Source organism: Salmo salar, chromosome ssa02 (assembly GCF_905237065.1).
Source record: "Salmo salar chromosome ssa02, Ssal_v3.1, whole genome shotgun sequence".
Taxonomy (NCBI): Eukaryota; Metazoa; Chordata; class Actinopteri; order Salmoniformes; family Salmonidae; genus Salmo; species Salmo salar.
The window spans coordinates 7,145,628-7,164,426 of NC_059443.1; the positions used below are offsets into that span (position 1 = coordinate 7,145,628).

Genomic DNA, 18,799 nt, shown 5'->3' on the forward strand with positions numbered 1-18,799 from the left:
GTTTTACAGTCAGTATATTATGTTGACCCCTGAGTTCAGGTTGTTTTTACGGTCTACATCTTATGTTGACCCCTGAGTTCAGGTTGTTTTTACAGTCTACATCTTATGTTGACCCCTGAGTTCAGGTTGTTTTTACAGTCAGTATGTTATGTTGACCCCTGAGTTCAGGTTGTTTTTACAGTCAGTATGTTATGTTTGACCCCTGAGTTCAGGTTGTTTTTACAGTCAGTATGTTATGTTGACCCCTGAGTTCAGGTTGTTTTTACAGTCAGTATGTTATGTTTGACCCCTGAGTTCAGGTTGTTTTTACAGTCAGTATGTTACGTTGCCCCCTGAGTTCAGGTTGTTTTTACAGTCAGTATGTTACGTTGCCCCCTGAGATCAGGTTGTTTTTACAGTCAGTATGTTACGTTGCCCCCTGAGATCAGGTTGTTTTTACAGTCAGTATGTTATGTTGAACCCTGAGATCAGGTTGTTTTTACAGTCAGTATGTTACGTTGCCCCCTGAGATCAGGTTGTTTTTACAGTCAGTATGTTATGTTGAACCCTGAGTTCAGGTTTTGTTAAAGAATGGGTTCATTCGGGGCTGTGGTGGAGCAGGTTGAGAGCTTCAAGTTCCTTGGTGTCCACATCACTAACAAACTATCATGGTCCAAACCCACCAAGACAGTCGTGAAGAGGGCACAACAAAGTCTATTCCCCCTCAGGAGACTGAAAAGATTTGGCATGAGTCCTCAGATCCTCAAAAAAATGTATAGCTGCACCATCGAGAGCATCCTGACTGGTTGCATCACTACCTGGTACGGCAACTGCTCGGCCTCCGACCCGAAGGCTCTACAGATGGTAGTGCGTACGGCCCAGTACATCACTGGGGCCAATCTTCCTGCCATCCAGGACCTCTATACCAGGCAGTGTCAGAGGAATGCCCTAAAAATTGTCAAAGACTCCAGACACCCTAATCATAGACTGTTCTCTCTGCTCCCGCACGGCAAGCAGTACCGGAGCGTCAAGTCTAGGTCCAAGAGGCTTCTAAACAGCTTCTACCCCCAAGCCATAAGACTCCTGGACAGCTAATCCAGGGCTGCCCAACCCTTTTCCTGGAGATCTACTGTCCTGTAGGTTTTCAATCAAACCCTAATTTAGCATATCTGATTTAGCTAGTTAAGGTCTTGTTGAGCAGCTAATTAGTAGAATCAGGTGTGTTCAATTACGGTTGGACTGAAAGCCCACAGGACGGTAGATCTCTAGGAAGAGGGTTGGGCAGCCCTGAGCTAATTAAATGGCTACCCAAACTATTTGCATTGCCCCCTTCTTTAACTCTCTGTTTATTATCTATGCATAGTCAATTTAATTGACTCTGTACCGGTATCCCCTGTACATAGCCTCCACATTGACTCTGTACCTGTACCCCCTGTATATAGCCTCCACATTGACTCTGTACCGGTACCCCCTGTATATAGCCTCCACATTGACTCTGTACTGGTACCCCCTGTATATAGCCTCCACATTGACTCTGTACCGGTACCCCCTGTATATAGCCTCCACATTGACTCTGTACCGGTACCCCCCTGTATATAGCCTCCACATTGACTCTGTACCGGTACCCCCTGTATATAGCCTCCACATTGACACTGTACCGGTACCCCCTGTATATAGCCTCCACATTGACTCTGTACCGGTACCCCCTGTATATAGCCTCCACATTGACACTGTACCGGTACCCCCTGTATATAGCCTCCACATTGACACTGTACCAGTACCCCCTGTATATAGCCTCCACATTGACACTGTACCGGTACCCCCTGTATATAGCCTCCACATTGAGTCTTTTCCGGTACCCCCTGTATATAGCCTCCACATTGACACTGTACCGGTACCCCCTGTATATAGCCTCCACATTGACTCTGTACCGGTACCCCCTGTATATAGCCTCCACATTGACACTGTACCGGTACCCCCTGTATATAGCCTCCACATTGACTCTGTACCGGTACCCCCTGTATATAGCCTCCACATTGACACTGTACTGGTACCCCCTGTATATAGCCTCCACATTGACTCTGCACCGGTACCCCCCTGTATATAGCCTCCACATTGACACTGTACCGGTACCCCCTGTATATAGCCTCCACATTGACTCTGTACCGGTACACCCTGTATATAGCCTCCACATTGACACTGTACTGGTACCCCCTGTATATAGCCTCCACATTGACTCTGCACCGGTACCCCCTGTATATAGCCTCCACATTGACACTGTACCGGTACCCCCTGTATATAGCCTCCACATTGACTCTGTACCGGTACACCCTGTATATAGCCTCCACATTGACTCTGCACCGGTACCCCCTGTATATAGCCTCCACATTGACACTGTACCGGTACCCCCTGTATATAGCCTCCACATTGACTCTGTACCGGTACCCCCTGTATATAGCCTCCACATTGACTCTGTACCGGTACCCCCTGTATATAGCCTCCACATTGACTCTGTACCGGTACCCCCTGTATATAGCCTCCACATTGACTCTGCACCGGTACCCCCTGTATATAGCCTCCACATTGACACTGTACCGGTACCCCCTGTATATAGCCTCCACATTGACTCTGTACCGGTACCCCCTGTATATAGCCTCCACATTGACTCTGTACCGGTACCCCCTGTATATAGCCTCCACATTGACTCTGTACCGGTACCCCCTGTATATAGCCTCCACATTGACTCTGTACCGTAACACCCTGTATATAGCCTCCACATTGACTCTGCACCGGTACCCCCTGTATATAGCCTCCACATTGACACTGTACCGGTACCCCCTGTATATAGCCTCCACATTGACTCTGTACTGGTACCCCCTGTATATAGCCTCCACATTGACACTGTACTGGTACCCCCTGTATATAGCCTTGCTATTATTATTTTACTGCTGCTCTTTAATTACTTGTTACTTCTATTTTTTATTAATCAATTTTTTACATAACACTTATTTTTCTTAAAACTGCATTGTTGGTTCAGGGCTTGTAAGTAAGCATTTCACTATAATACAACTACACCGGTTGTATTCGGCCCATGTGACAAATAAAAATGTGATTTGATTTCAGAAACTCAGAACTAAAATGTTGCATAATTGTGTCAGATACTTATTTTATGTTATGTAGTCTGTCCACACCAGATTAGGAGTGGGACTTTGTCTTGTTTAGATTTAGCAACAGTGGTGGAACTGTGAACCCAGACAGCAGAGCAGGGAGGAGCTATAGGAGGACGGCCTCATTGTAATGGCTGGAATGTAGTAAAATGGAACGGAGTCAAACATGGTTTCCATATTCTTGATGTGTTTGATACCGTTCCAATTATCCCATTCCAGCCATTACAATGAGCCCGTCCTCCTATAGATCCTCATACCAGCCTCCTCTGCCAGACAGTACAAACAGTAAATGTCCCTGACATCTGATCTGTTGTACCATGAAAGGCAGAGGAGAGCAAACATTAGATCATATAAAAGACTTGAACTATCCTTAGCATTACTGAAACATCAACAGGTAGAGTGAGACAGACTTACTGTACAGAGACACAGGGAGATTCATTATAGTGAGTGAGACATATTGAGATATGATGCTGGCTGTGTGTGTCACCGTTGTCCTGGGCCTTCTCTCAGTGAGTGGCTCCCAGGCGGCCCCTTTAACCTGTGAGGATCTCCTGAGACCACTGGAGCTGAGCAGTGTCAATCAGGTACTATCTACTGAACTGTACTGTCTGTCTGTCTGTCTGTTGGCCCGTCATCGGTCTGTCTTTCCGTCATCTGTCTGTCAGTCCGTCTGTCTGTGTATGTCTGTCCGTCTGTCTGTCATCTGTCTGTCTGTCAGTACATCCGTACGTCCGTATGCATTTCCGTGCGTCTGTCCCTCTGTCCGTCTTCTGTCTGTCCATCTATTGTTAGGGAAACATGGTTGTATGTGTCAGCTAACCCAGTTATTGTCTATCTGCCTTTCCATCTTGCAGACTCTGGGAAAGTGGGTGTATATTGCTGAGAGTTCAGACCGTCCTTTCTGGGAACAAATACTGTATACCTTATTACACAGTGCCTGGATAGAGGTCTCTGTCCCAGTCAGTACCCAGAACAACATTCTTGACATCGCCCAGTTCTATGGCTTCGGTATTTCGCATCAAAATGCTTTTGGATTCGGATGCTACAGGATCGACTCTAACTTTACTCTGCATGACAATAACACATGGACCTCAGTGATCCCCATCACTGTTACTGAGGTTCTCCTGACAACGTGCTCAGACTGCCTCCTGACCCTGGAGAGATGGGATGAGGATGGGGAGACCTTCACCTCTCTAACACTCTACAGTAGGAGAAGGGAGCTCACTGCTACTGAACTGGACTTCTATAAGAAACAGGTGGATTGTCTCAGTCTGCCACCAGCGACGTTCGTGGATCCAAAGAAAGATCTCTGTCCCGACACAACTCCACTCTTAGAAGATCAAATTGAGAAGGAATTTGAGAATGCAGTTAATTTTATTTCAGAGATTCCAAGAATGCTCAGAAATACATTTGAACAATTAAAGAATTCTGTTTATCAGCCATTTTCTGACATTTTCGGTTAATGAGTAGTTGCCTCCTCCTCCCTGATTGGTTTGCTGCCCACCATGTATTCTACAGTAACCCAGGGTTACAGTACCTAACCCAGCAAGCCTGTAAAATGTCCCTGATGCCTTGATGTGGGACCAAACTCCACTCTGCTAGTGTTGCTCTACATTCAACACAATAAATCCAGATTAAGACAAATGTGATTTACATTGTTTTGTTTGTCCCAATAATCAGCTACAATCGGGGGCATTTAAAAAGAAAAGGAAATAAAAGAAGGGTGATAGTCTACTTCAGGGTTTCTCAAACTGGGTTCTGGGGCCCCCAAGGGAACGTTCAGTTTTCTCCCCTAGCACTACACAGCTGACTCAAATCATCAACGCTGATTGATTAGTTGATTATTTGAATCAGCTGTGTAGTGCTTGGGCAAAAAACCAAAAGGTGCACCCCTTGGGGTCCCCAGGGCCGAGTTTGGGAAACCCTGTTCTACTGACATCACTTACAGTAGCCTACTCAACGTCTGTTATCGACAGCAGGACAATCATTCCTAAAACATCAACGCCACTCAATATGTTTAAGTCATTGGTTCTTTTATTTGGCAGTTTACATGTTTCCTTGTCTTTAGCACAGAAAATAATGAGATGGTACATGTCATGTTGACAGAACCCCAAAGCTTTATTCAGCGAAGCTTGAGACACATGGAGGGAGAACACTTGTACTGTAGTAGTCAGCTTGTGAAGGATGCTGGCAGATCGTTGTGACATATCTAAAAAGGGTCATTTTAGTGGGCTGAATGTGGAGCATCCATTCTCTGTCTATGGAACTACCAGAGAGAGGACGCTGATGATATGACACCTCACTTGAAACACACACACACACATACACACACACACACACACACACACACACACACACACACGTAGACTTAGAGTGAACGTGTGTCGCTGTTAGTCTATCAAGATAAAGGAAAGGGGGCTTTAGAACATTCTACTGGCCAGGATGTCATGTATGGTGGCTCTATGATGTCATAACATTCAAGTCTCCAGACTCAGTGGACATATCAGACTAGAGTAAACTAAAGTTAATCACCTGGCCTGCATCCCAAATGGAACACTATACCCTTATAACTGCACTACTCTGGTCAACAGTAGTGCACTTTATAGGGAACAGGTGCCATATATAGTCAGGGGTCAGTCTGGAGGAAGTGATAAACAGTTGATCCTTCTGGAGACACATTGTTAAAGAGGACCAATCACCTCTTTACCTTTTGTGTGTGTGTGTGTGTGTGTGTGTGTGTGTGTGTGTGTGTGTGTGTGTGTGTGTGTGTGTGTGTGTGTGTGTGTGTGTGTGTGTGTGTGTGTGTGTGTGTGTGTGGAGGGGTCAGGTGGGTGATGTAGTGTGTTGGTAGTGAAGTCCTCCACTCTCCAGGGCTTGGTGTCTGCTGTGGAGTTTCCAGGGGTGAGGCTGGGTGGAGGGACGTGGTTGGTGGACGTTGGGGAGAGGTGGGGCTCACGCTGTCAGCTCTTCCCTCAGCTCTTTGTTCCTGCGCACCACGGCTGCATGTCTCTCCTGAAACACAGGACACAGACACCACAGATAGAGAGGAGGAAGTTGATATCCACACTGGACAGGAAGTTAGAGCTATAGCATATGCAGTCAGGATGCACCCCTAGTGGTCTCTTAGAATGTGTGGTAGTCTCCTTGATCTGTTCCATCTTACATTACTAAGACATTTCGTTTTTTAATTTTAGTTTTTTTACAGTCAGTATGTTATGTTGACCCCTGAGTTCAGGTTGTTTTGACAGTCAGTATGTTACGTTGACTCCTGAGTTCAGGTTGTTTTTACAGTCAGTATGTTACGTTGACTCCTGAGTTCAGGTTGTTTTGACAGTCAGTATGTTATGTTGACCCCTGAGTTCAGGTTGTTTTGACAGTCAGTATGTTACGTTGACTCCTGAGTTCAGGTTGTTTTTACAGTCAGTATGTTACGTTGACTCCTGAGTTCAGGTTGTTTTTACAGTCAGTATGTTATGTTTGACCCCTGAGTTCAGGTTGTTTTTACAGAGTATGTTACGTTGACTCCTGAGTTCAGGTTGTTTTTACAGTCAGTATGTTACGTTGACTCCTGAGTTCAGGTTGTTTTTACAGTCAGTATGTTATGTTGACCCTTCAGTTCAAGTTTTGTTTAAGAATAGGTTAATTTCACGAACTCAGCACTAAAATGTTACTTATTTGCTGTAGATACTCATTTTAAATGATGTAGTCTGTCCACAGGAGATTAGGAGTCTTTTTAGATTAAGCAACAGTGGTGGAACTGTGACCCAGACAGCAGAGCAGGACAGTGGGAGGAGCTATAGGAGAACGACCTCATTGTACTGGCTGATCTGTTGTACCATGAAAGGCAGAGGAGAGCAAACATTAGATCATATAAAAGACTTGAACTATCCTTAGCATTACTGAAACATCAACAGGTAGAGTGAGACAGACTTACTGTACAGAGACACAGGGAGATTCATTATAGTGAGTGAGACATATTGAGATATGATGCTGGCTGTGTGTGTCACCGTTGTCCTGGGCCTTCTCTCAGTGAGTGGCTCCCAGGCGGCCCCTTTAACCTGTGAGGATCTCCTGAGACCACTGGAGCTGAGCAGTGTCACTCAGGTACTATCTACTGAACTGTACTGTCGGTCTGTCCATCCACCTGTCCGTCTGTCCGTCTGTCCGTCTGTCTGTCTGTCTGTCTGTGTGTGTGTGTCTGTCTGTCTGTCTGTCTCTGTGTCTGTCTGTGTGTGTGTGTCTGTCTCTGTGTGTGTGTCTGTCTCTGTGTGTGTGTCTGTCTCTGTGTGTCTGTCTGTCTGTCTGTCTGTCTGTCTATGTGTGTGTGTGTCTGTCCGTCGTCTGTCTGTCCACCCATGGTTAGGGAGACAGGGTTGTTTGTGTCAGCTAACCCAGTTATTGTCTATCTGCCTTTCCATCTTGCAGACTCTGGGGAAGTGGGTGTATATTGCTGAGAGTTCAGACCGTCCTTTCTGGGAACAAATACTGTATACCTTATTACACAGTGCCTGGATAGAGGTCTCTGTCCCAGTCAGTACCCAGAACAACATTCTTGACATCGCCCAGTTCTATGGCTTCGGTATTTCGCATCAAAATGCTTTTGGATTCGGATGCTCCAGGATCGACTCTAACTTTACTCTGCATGACAATAGCACATGGACCTCAGTGATCCCCATCCCTGTTACTGAGGTTCTCCTGACAACGTGCTCAGACTGCCTCCTGACCCTGGAGAGATGGGATGAGGATGGGAAGACCTACACCTCTCTAACACTCTACAGTAGGAGAAGGGAGCTCACTGCTACTGAACTGGACTTCTATAAGAAACAGGTGGATTGTCTCAGTCTGCCACCAGCGACGTTCGTGGATCCAAAGAAAGATCTCTGTCCCGACACAACTCCACCCATAGAAGATCAAATTGCGAAGGAAGTTGAGAATGCAGTTGAAGTTATTTCAGAGATTCCAAGAATGCTCAGAAATACATTTGAACAATTAAAGAATTCTGTTTATCAGCCATTTTCGGACATTTTCGGTTAATGGGTAGTTGCCTCCTCCTCCCTGATTGGTTTGCTGCCCACCATGTATTCTACAGTAACCCAGGGTTACAGTACCTAACCCAGCAAGCCTGTAAACAGTCCCTGATGCCTTGATGTGGGACCAAACTCCACTCTGCTAGTGTTGCTCTACATTCAACACAATAAATCCAGATTAAGACAAATGTGATTTACATTGTTTTGTTTGTCCCAATAATCAGCTACAATCGGGGGCATTTAAAAAGAAAAGGAAATAAAAGAAGGGTGATAGTCTACTTCAGGGTTTCTCAAACTGGGTCCTGGGGCCCCCAAGGGAACGTTCAGTTTTCTCCCCTAGCACTACACAGCTGACTCAAATCATCAACGCTGATTGATTAGTTGATTATTTGAATCAGCTGTGTAGTGCTTGGGCAAAAACCAAAAGGTGCACCCCTTGGGGTCCCCAGGGCCGAGTTTGGGAAACCCTGTTCTACTGACATCACTTACAGTAGCCTACTCAACGTCTGTTATCGACAGCAGGACAATCATTCCTAAAACATCAACGCCACTCAATATGTTTAAGTCATTGGTTCTTTTATTTGGCAGTTTACATGTTTCCTTGTCTTTAGCACAGAAAATAATGAGATGGTACATGTCATGTTGACAGAACCCCAAAGCTTTATTCAGCGAAGCTTGAGACACATGGAGGGGAGAACACTTGTACTGTAGTAGTCAGCTTGTGAAGGATGCTGGCAGATCGTTGTGACATATCTAAAAAGGGTCATTTTAGTGGGCTGAATGTGGAGCATCCATTCTCTGTCTATGGAACTACCAGAGAGAGGACGCTGATGATATGACACCTCACTTGAAACACACACACACACATACACACACACACACACACACACACACACACACACACACGTAGACTTAGAGTGAACGTGTGTCGCTGTTAGTCTATCAAGATAAAGGAAAGGGGGCTTTAGAACATTCTACTGGCCAGGATGTCATGTATGGTGGCTCTATGATGTCATAACATTCAAGTCTCCAGACTCAGTGGACATATCAGACTAGAGTAAACTAAAGTTAATCACCTGGCCTGCATCCCAAATGGAACACTATACCCTTATAACTGCACTACTCTGGTCAACAGTAGTGCACTTTATAGGGAACAGGTGCCATATATAGTCAGGGGTCAGTCTGGAGGAAGTGATAAACAGTTGATCCTTCTGGAGACACATTGTTAAAGAGGACCAATCACCTCTCTTGTTCCAGCTACCTCAAGATCCTTTCAGGACATGTGGACATTTTAAGCCGAGAGTTTGGCAGATTGTTAATGTGCGTTCATAGCGTGTGTGTGTGTGTGTGTGTGTGTGTGTGTGTGTGTGTGTGTGTGTGTGTGTGTGTGTGTGTGTGTGTGTGTGTGTGTGTGTGTGTGTGTGTGTGTGTGTGTGTGTGTGTGTGTGTGTGAGGTGATAAAATGGGATGCGCTGTCAGGATTCTGAGTTCACGACCTGTTAACATTCTTCACAAAGACACAGAAACTGACATCATCAGAAAACAATACAAACGCCAGCTAACAACCAACTCACAACACCAAAAAATACTTTCACAAATAAATTATTGTACATTCAAATTTCAAGAACCAATAAATAATTAGATAACAAATTAAACATTTGAAATTGTACAACGCAGTACATTTGATACACTTGTTTGCGCTCAATCAGCCTAGTCTACCCATCAAGATAGATACAAAAATGAAGTATTTACAAAATAATACCCATGTTTTCATGTTGATTTTTTCCCCTTCGAAAAAAAGTAAATCATTAATTATCCATTTAAAAATACTGTTAATACTGATAGTGTGTGTGTGTGTGTGTGTGTGTGTGTGGAGGGGTCAGGTGGGTGATGTAGTGTGTTGGTAGTGAAGTCCTCCACTCTCCAGGGCTTGGTGTCTGCTGTGGAGTTTCCAGGGGTGAGGCTGGGTGGAGGGACGTGGTTGGTGGACGTTGGGGAGAGGTGGGGCTCACGCTGTCAGCTCTTCCCTCAGCTCTTTGTTCCTGCGCACCACGGCTGCATGTCTCTCCTGAAACACAGGACACAGACACCACAGATAGAGAGGAGGAAGTTGATATCCACACTGGACAGGAAGTTAGAGCTATAGCATATGCAGTCAGGATGCACCCCTAGTGGTCTCTTAGAATGAAGACTCTATTTTAATTGTAGTTCTATCATTCTAATTCTAGATCACACCTTCTCCTGCAGGCGATCCATCATGGCTGCCAGGTTGGCCTGGCGGTTCTCCTTGATCTGCTCCATCTTACATTACTAAGACATTACTACCCTGCTACACCATTACTGCTACTACCACAGAACTACTACTACTACTGCAGTACTACTACTACTACAGTACTACTACTTCAATAGTACTACTACTAATACCACCACTACTACTACTACTACTACTACTACTACTACAACTACATTACTACTACTACTACTACTACCACAGTACTACTGCTACAACTACTATTACTACTACTCCATTACTACTACTACAGTACTGCTGGCCAGTCTTCTCTCACCTTCTCCTGCAGGCGTTCCATCATGGCTATGACTATGACTACTCCATGACTACTACTACAGTACTACTACTACTACAGTACCACTACTACCACTACTACTACTACTACTACTACTACTACTTCATTACTACTACTACTATTACTACTATAGTACTAATACTACTACTCCATGACTACTACTACAGTACTACTACTCCTACTACTACAGTATTACTACTACTACTCCCTTGCACCTACTACTCTATTACTACTACTACTACTACTCTATTACTACTACTACACTACTACTACTACTACTACTACTACTACTACTACTACTACTACTACTACTACTACTACTACTACTACTACATCAATACTACTACATTATTTATACTACTACTCTGACTACTATACTACAACTACATTACTACTACTACTACTACTAACACAGTACTACTGCTACAACTACTACTACTACTACTCCATTACTACTACTACAGTACTGCTGGCCAGTCTTCTCTCACCTTCTCCTGCAGGCGTTCCATCATGGCTGCAAGGTGGGCCTCCCGGTTCTCCTTGATTTGCTCCATCTTCATGGTGAGCTTCTCCTCCGCCATTTTGCTGAAGTTGTTGTTCTCTTCCATGGCCTTGAGCAGCACATCCCTCTCATGCTCCCTCTTCTCTGCCAGGGCCCTCAGCACCTGGGCCTCCTGGGACTGGACCACAGAGAGACCATGGATGTCACCATAGAGTTGGCATCACTAGAATGGTCAAAGCACCTCAGACCACAGTAATTTGACTCGTACATTCAATATGGCTGCCGATCCATCCACCACGGAATATGAACTTGAATGGGACAGCTGTTCTGTTGATTCTAATTATATGGATATTAATTATTATATCAACATGCAGGGCCCTTGGGTTGCCTACTCAAAGATCTAGAATTTTATACACTCTAAGGAAAAAAAGGTGCTATCAGACAGCAGACATTTTGGTTGCGGGTAGAACCACGGAACCAAAAAGGGTTCTACTAAGGGGACAGCCGAAGAACACTTTTGGGATCTTTTTTCTTAGTGTACCGCAGTTTTATCATTCTAGTTCTATAGTTCTACTACTCACCCTCCTCCGGTCCTCAGCTGCCTCCAATTTCTTCTGGATGTCCTCTAGGGACACCTCCCTCTTGGGGGGTGAAGCGATGCTGTGGGCCGCATCTGACACCGGGGAGGGGGGCTTCAGAATCACCTCAAAGGCTTGGCCCGACGCCCGCTTGTTGATTGGCTTCACCTCCATGTCTGAAAACAAGTGAAAAAGTTTATAATTTGTTTCTGTGGTCTGGTCTTCTGGGTTCTGGTCTTCTGGGTTCTGGTCTTCTGGAGTCTGGTCTTCTAAGTTCTGGGTTCTGGTCTTCTGTGTTCAGGATGGTTGGTAATTGAGGTGATAGCCAGTGTCTTCCTATTGCATTCTTACTCACGGCTAAAACGATTTTAGAGAGCAGTTTGTCAGTATTGTTGAGTGCTTGTGGAGAAATTCTGAGATACGTTATGTTATTTGGATGTCCACTTTAAACATGTCTTTTAGACATTTAGAGATTGTGTTTAGAGATTATGTTTGTCCAGGAGGGTTGTAATTTAGGACATGTCCAAAAGATATGGGAAGATGGGTGCATGTGAAACCACTTCATTATGTAGAGATTAGAGATTATGTTTGTCCAGGAGGGTTGTAATATAGGACATGTCCAAAAGATATGGGAAGATGCGTGCATGTGAAACCACTTCATTATGTAGAGATTAGAGATTATGTTTGTCCAGGAGGGTTGTAATTTAGGACATGTCCAAAAGATATGGGAAGATGGGTGCATGTGAAACCACTTCATTATGTAGAGATTAGAGATTATGTTTGTCCAGGAGGGTTGTAATATAGGACATGTCCAAAAGATATGGGAAGATGGGTGCATGTGAAACCACTTCATTTCATGTGTGTCTTGTGGATGTTTTTCTGAGGGGTTGGAATTAAGCATGAGACAGTTCTCTGTTGGACATCCATGTACTTTGGACAATAAAGTCATGTTCTTCAGTTCAGGAGGACATCCAAAACAATAAATATCCACAAATACAATATAGGGCCCAGCTCCTGGATTGAGCTGAAATGGCATCAGGTACAGTGAAATTCAGACTACAATGCTTTGACTTGATCTGAAAGATGACGCATTGGAATTAAAAAGTGTTGTGTTACGTTCCCCAGCAAGGAAACCAAAAATGTCACTCCAACAAAAGGGGGAACAAAGAGTCCCTGACCAACAACCAAAACGAAACAGGTGGAGTTTAAGGAGGGGTTCTGAAATGCACTCATGTGGGTGTCCACTGAAAGTTGACTAGCAACAACAACTGGAACATGAAAGATACCCACCATGAGACCCACTAAATTCACCAAGAAGAGGCAAACAAAAGAAAACCAACACCAAACTTCAAGACAGGAAGCAAACCAAAAAAGTGGAGCAAAATACAAGCAACTAAAGGATTTTATTTGTCTAGAAATCAAAACAGGGCGCGCCAACTAAAGGAGTTAACACTCCGCGTCTATACAGTACCAGTACAGTACCATCTATACAGTACCAGTACAGTACCATCTATACAGTACCAGTACAGTACCATCTATACAGTACCATCTATACAGTACCAGTACAGTACCATCTATACAGTACCAGTACAGTACCATCTATACAGTACCATCTATTCAGTACCAGTACAGTACCATCTATACAGTACCATCTATACAGTACCAGTACAGTACCATCTATACAGTACCGGTACAGTACCATCTATACAGTACCAGTACAGTACCATCTATACAGTACCAGTACATTACCATCTATACAGTACCAGTACAGTACCATCTATACAGTACCATCTATACAGTACCAGTACAGTACCATCTATACAGTACCAGTACAGTACCATCTATACAGTACCATCTATACAGTACCAGTACAGTACCATCTATACAGTACCAGTACAGTACCAGTACAGTACCATCTATACAGTACCATCTATACAGTGCCATCTATACAGTACCAGTGTTGTACCATCTATACAGTACCAGTACAGTACCATCTATAAAGTACCAGTGCAGTACCAGTGTTGTACCATCTATACAGTACCAGCGGTTGTACCATCTATACAGTACCAGTACAGTACCAGTACAGTACCATCTATACAGTACCAGTACAGTACCATCTATACAGTACCAGTACAGTACCAGTACATTACCATCTGTACAGTACCAGTACAGTACCATCTATACAGTACCAGTACGGTACCATCTATACAGTACCAGTACAGTACCATCTATACAGTACCAGTACAGTACCATCTATACATTACCATCTATACAGTACCAGTACATTTCCATCTATACAGTACCAGTACAGTACCATCTATACAGTACCAGTACAGTACCATCTATACAGTACCAGTACAGTACCATCTATACATTACCAGTACATTTCCATCTATACAGTACCAGTACAGTACCATCTATACAGTACCAGTACAGTACCATCTATACAGTACCAGTACAGTACCATCTATACATTACCATCTATACAGTACCAGTACATTTCCATCTATACAGTACCAGTACAGTACCATATATACAGTACCAGTACAGTACCATCTATTCAGTACCAGTCAAAAGTTTGGACACACCCATTCATTCCAGGGTTTTTCTTTATTTTTACTCTTTTCTACATTGTAGAATAATAGTGAAGACATCTAAATTATGAAATAACACATTGAATCATGTAGTAACCACAAAAGTGTTAAATAAATCAAAATATATTTTATATTTAAGATTCTTCAAAGTAGAGACCCTTTGCCTTTGAGGTTACCTGGAGGTGTGTTGGGTCATTGTCCTGTTGAAAAACCCTTGAATGAGTAGGTGTGTCAAACTTCTGACTGGTATTATATATATATATATATATATATATATATATATATATATATATATATATATATATATAACATATATATAAACTGGAACATATTATTTTATTTATTTTTATTTTACAATCTTATTTTTCCTCTTTTTTTTTCTTATAGTTTCCTAAAACTCACGTGTTTTTGAAAAACTCACGTACGCTTCTATAACTCTCGTCCCTTGGAACGAGCTCAACCAAGACAATACTCAAAACAAATTGTGAGCCAGGGCAACAAACTGGCTAAACGCAAAACGTATTAACTGCCCACCCTTGGGAGATAATCAGCAACCAAGTTGTCCTTACGACAGACATGTCTAATTTCAAGAGTTAACTCCTGCAATATCTGTAGTAACTTTCCTATCCTGATTGGTTCTTACCTCTCGTGTGACCTGGTTCTTACCTTCGAACTCACAGACGACCAGCTTGTTGCGTGCCTCTGGATAGAAGCAGGAGCAGATGAGGGAGAAAACAGACAGCTCCTTCATCTTCTCTTTGTATGCTGAGGGAATACAAACACACCAGACTGTTAACACTGCTACGTGGAGGAGTCCAAAATGGCCCTCTATTCCCTATATGGTGCTTTAGCACCCTATTCTCTATATAGTGCTATTTAGCACACTATTCTCTACATAGTGCTTTAGCACTCTATTCTTTATATAGTGCTTTAGCACCCTATTCTCTATATAGTGCTATTTAGCACACTATTCTCTATATAGTGCAACAGTAAAGCACTATAGGGAACAGGGTGCCATTTTAGACACAACCAAAGTCACCTATAATGGCACCTATAGGAGATAACATTGTCATTATGCTGTTTATTGACTGTGGAATAAAGATCATTCATACAGGCTTGCTTCACACTGACAGAATTAAAGCCTTTTCCGAGCCAGAGTGGCCCATACAGAACATTCATACAGGCTTGCTTCACACCGACAGAATTAAAGCCTTTTCCGAGCCAGACCGGCCCATACGGAACATTCATACAGGCTTGCTTCACACTGACAGTATTAAAGCCTTGTCCGAGCCAGAGTGGCCCATACAGAACATTCATACAGGCTTGCTTCACACTGACAGTATTAAAGCCTTGTCCGAGCCAGAGCGGCCCATACAGAACATTCATACAGGCTTGCTTCACACTGACAGTATTAAAGCCTTGTCCGAGCCAGAGCGGCCCATACAGAACATTCATACAGGCTTGCTTCACACTGAAAGTATTAAAGCCTTGTCCGAGCCAGAGTGGCCCATACAGAACATTCATTGATCATTGATAAGGAAATTATATAATCAAAGTAAATTAATAAAGAATCCATCCCTGAAACGTAACTGATTAGTAATTAGTAGTTATGCAGCATGTGTAATGAATAATTAAAGTACTGAATGTAAGTCCCATAAGGTCTAGTAGAGACCCGGAAGGAAGAGAAATGTGTGTGTGTATTAGTGGGCCTAAGGGAACTGTAGACATGTGTGTGACCCGACCTGGAGAGACTTAGGAGAAAACAGGGAGTAACCTTCAAGGTCCCCCTAATCTCGGGGGAAAGGAACAGACAGCGCTGGGTAGTGATTAACAGTGGTGAGAAGTCTGGGGAGGGATACAATTCACCTACTGTTCATGTGTATGTATGTGCGTAGGATATCTATTGTTTGTGTGTAGGTATGTGCGTAAGCAGGAGGGAGCATAAAATGAACATCTTTGTGTAATGTACTTCAGAACGTTCTCTGAATAAACTGTACGAACCTTTTGCAGATGCTGAGTCTTTGCCTAATTATTATTAACCCAGTGTCTTACAAACCTTGGGAATTAGTCAAAGCTTATTGATTGTTAATTATTATCATTAGGATAGAAAATTCTTATGACATTCATACAGGCTTGCTTCACACTGACAGTATTAAAGCGGCAGGTAGGTAGCCTAGTGGGTAGTGGTTGGGGCGGCAGGTAGCCTAGTGGTTAGAGCGTTGACCTAGTCACCTGAAAGGTTGCTAGATCGAATCCCCAAGCTGACAAGGTAAAAATCTGTCGTTCTGCCCCTGAACAAGGAAGTTAACCCACTGTTCCTAGGCTGTCATTGTAAATAAGAGTTTGTTCTTAACTGACTTGCCTGGTTAAATAAAGGTAAAATAATAAAAATCCTTGCCAGAGCTGCCCATAACTGATCATGAATTTCTGTTGAACTTGAGCGCTACTAATGAATTCTATCATGATCTGATAACAGTAAGCTAATGGGCATTAGCTAAAGGATAGATGCTACTCTTTCTTAATAGTGTTTTAATTGTCATTATTACGAGGAAGTCAACACTTCAATAGTGACGGAAGGATTTAGAAGAGTCAGGCTGTGTCCAAATTCAAAATGGCACCCTACTCGCTTTGGATCAGGGCTCCATATGGCACACACAAAGTCTCTACCTCAACACCAACACCAAAATGAATACCTACTGTTTAACTATCACCCTACTGTATTAGGTCCTAGTAGGCCTGACTTCACTAAGGTACAGCATCAGAGAGCTAGAGAAAGAGCTCTGTCCGAAGAAGACTGCAGATTGTCAATACTGATTAGCCAACTGCTGCAAAGGCCAGCAGCGTGTGGAGCAGCCCATTGCTGCAGGGCTGACCACTCTCCCAGCCTGCTGTCTGGCGGCCCACTGCTCAAAACAGCCTGCTGCCACATGTCATCAGAATCACTAAGATCCAATGGAACTGCATGAATCCATTTCCATTCCATAATAGAATGTAGGCCCTACTGAACATAGCCTACTGAACATAGAATACATTCCGGCACTATGGAACCCCAAGAGCAAATATTTCTAGGTAAAACAGAGATCAGAGAACAGGAAGTAGGCCTATGACTTTTAAATGTTGGCTAATTCTATTGTCCGACTAGACAGAAAAGAGAATCAATTCTTTTGGATAATCAATCACTTTTACAGTTCCACTGAGAAACAACTCAGAAAAATGTCAAGACATAAAGCAACAAATAGTTTTCTCTCCCCCTTTATTGTGTGTTATGTTGACATATAACAGTTTAATTCAGTGTAGAATCCTTCACTAAAACAAAATACTCTAGGCCTTATTGTTTTGCATTGGCATATCATGGCTGATATTAATGACAAGGCCCTTATTCATTTATACTTTTTGTTTAATATTTTAATGTAACCCACATTTACTGTAATATAAAACACACAAAACTGCCAAATGATCCTAAATACATATCAGCCAAATTATGGTAACAAATACATGACTAACTATTGTAGCACAACAAATGACCACTGAATTCAATGCATTGTCAGCACGCCCCTTTCATTCACCTAAAATTCATTCTCTATCATATTCGAGCTCAAACAAGCGATATAACCGTTATAAGAGTATACTCATAAAAGTACATAAATTAAAAAAGGAATTATATCTCAGCCTGTCAGACTGTGTTGAAATGGTAGTCAGACCGGCGTATTGGGTGGGGTCTCTCTGCATTATGCTTCCTCTAGAGCCGCCGCCGTATCACCAGCAGTAGGTGCAGCGTTGTAAATAAAACCGCTATAAATAAGAAAAAAACTATCGCGCCAACATCTTAACCAGAATAAATCTTACACTTGATATAAAATCATATCATCCATAAAATGTCCAATCTGTAAGAGCAGTTTTTGTCTGCCGTCCCTATGGGCCCATATACTGTAATAAAATAATGAGGATGATGCAGGTGTCCGCACAGATCTCAGCCTCCATCCCTATAACAAACTCTAACAATTATCAATGCTGAAAAATCGTACTCGCATCCTTACCAATTGCAGTTTTGGCCATGGCTGTCTGTGGGTGTTGCAGCTATGGTCAGAGGGGCGAAAATGTTGTTTTAAGGCACTGAGTCAGCGAAAAAGACAAGACCGGGGGGCTGAGATCAGGATGAGAGGTGCGGAGCGAGCTGGAAGATGGGAGTGGTTGAATTATGAGCGTCTCTGCGCACGAGCAGATTGCTTGGCCACCCTCCGTCCTTTGACGCGCATCTCTCATCGAGATCAGACATTCCATCCACAGCAATATAATAGGCATAGTAAAATGTAAAATATTACAGAGGTATATTTTGAGGAAAAACGTCTAAAGTATTCTATTTGAAA

General features: G+C 43.2%; 3 protein-coding genes across 4 annotated transcripts; 2 read left to right on the forward strand and 1 right to left on the reverse strand.

Annotated features, from left to right (window-relative positions):
• The first annotated feature begins 3,418 nt into the window (after nucleotides 1-3,418).
• LOC123727780 (uncharacterized) lies at nucleotides 3,419-4,790 on the forward strand. The gene is made up of 2 exons (XM_045696896.1): nucleotides 3,419-3,730; nucleotides 4,001-4,790. The coding sequence occupies exons 1-2, from the start codon at nucleotides 3,611-3,613 to the stop codon at nucleotides 4,607-4,609; spliced, it is 729 nt and encodes a 242-aa protein (XP_045552852.1). The 5' UTR covers nucleotides 3,419-3,610; the 3' UTR covers nucleotides 4,610-4,790.
• A 372-nt stretch (nucleotides 4,791-5,162) lies between these two features.
• On the reverse strand, nucleotides 5,163-18,600 carry LOC106597001 (stathmin-2-like). 2 transcript variants are annotated; one of them, XR_006759664.1, is made up of 6 exons: nucleotides 18,470-18,600; nucleotides 15,099-15,197; nucleotides 11,842-12,014; nucleotides 11,247-11,438; nucleotides 9,417-10,241; nucleotides 5,163-5,845 (listed from the first exon to the last, which is right to left on the reverse strand). XR_006759664.1 is itself a non-coding variant. In XM_045696904.1 (5 exons), exons 1-5 carry the CDS (start codon nucleotides 18,486-18,488, stop codon nucleotides 10,182-10,184), a joined length of 543 nt encoding a protein of 180 aa, XP_045552860.1. In that variant the 5' UTR covers nucleotides 18,489-18,569; the 3' UTR covers nucleotides 8,733-10,181. The 2 variants fall into 2 exon arrangements, 1 of the variants encoding a protein (XP_045552860.1); XM_045696904.1 differs by lacking the exon at nucleotides 5,163-5,845 and having other exon boundaries at nucleotides 8,733-10,241; nucleotides 18,470-18,569.
• LOC123727781 (uncharacterized) lies at nucleotides 6,949-8,361 on the forward strand. The gene is made up of 2 exons (XM_045696901.1): nucleotides 6,949-7,250; nucleotides 7,572-8,361. Exons 1-2 carry the CDS (start codon nucleotides 7,131-7,133, stop codon nucleotides 8,178-8,180), a joined length of 729 nt encoding a protein of 242 aa, XP_045552857.1. The 5' UTR covers nucleotides 6,949-7,130; the 3' UTR covers nucleotides 8,181-8,361.
• Nucleotides 18,601-18,799: the final 199 nt, after the last annotated feature.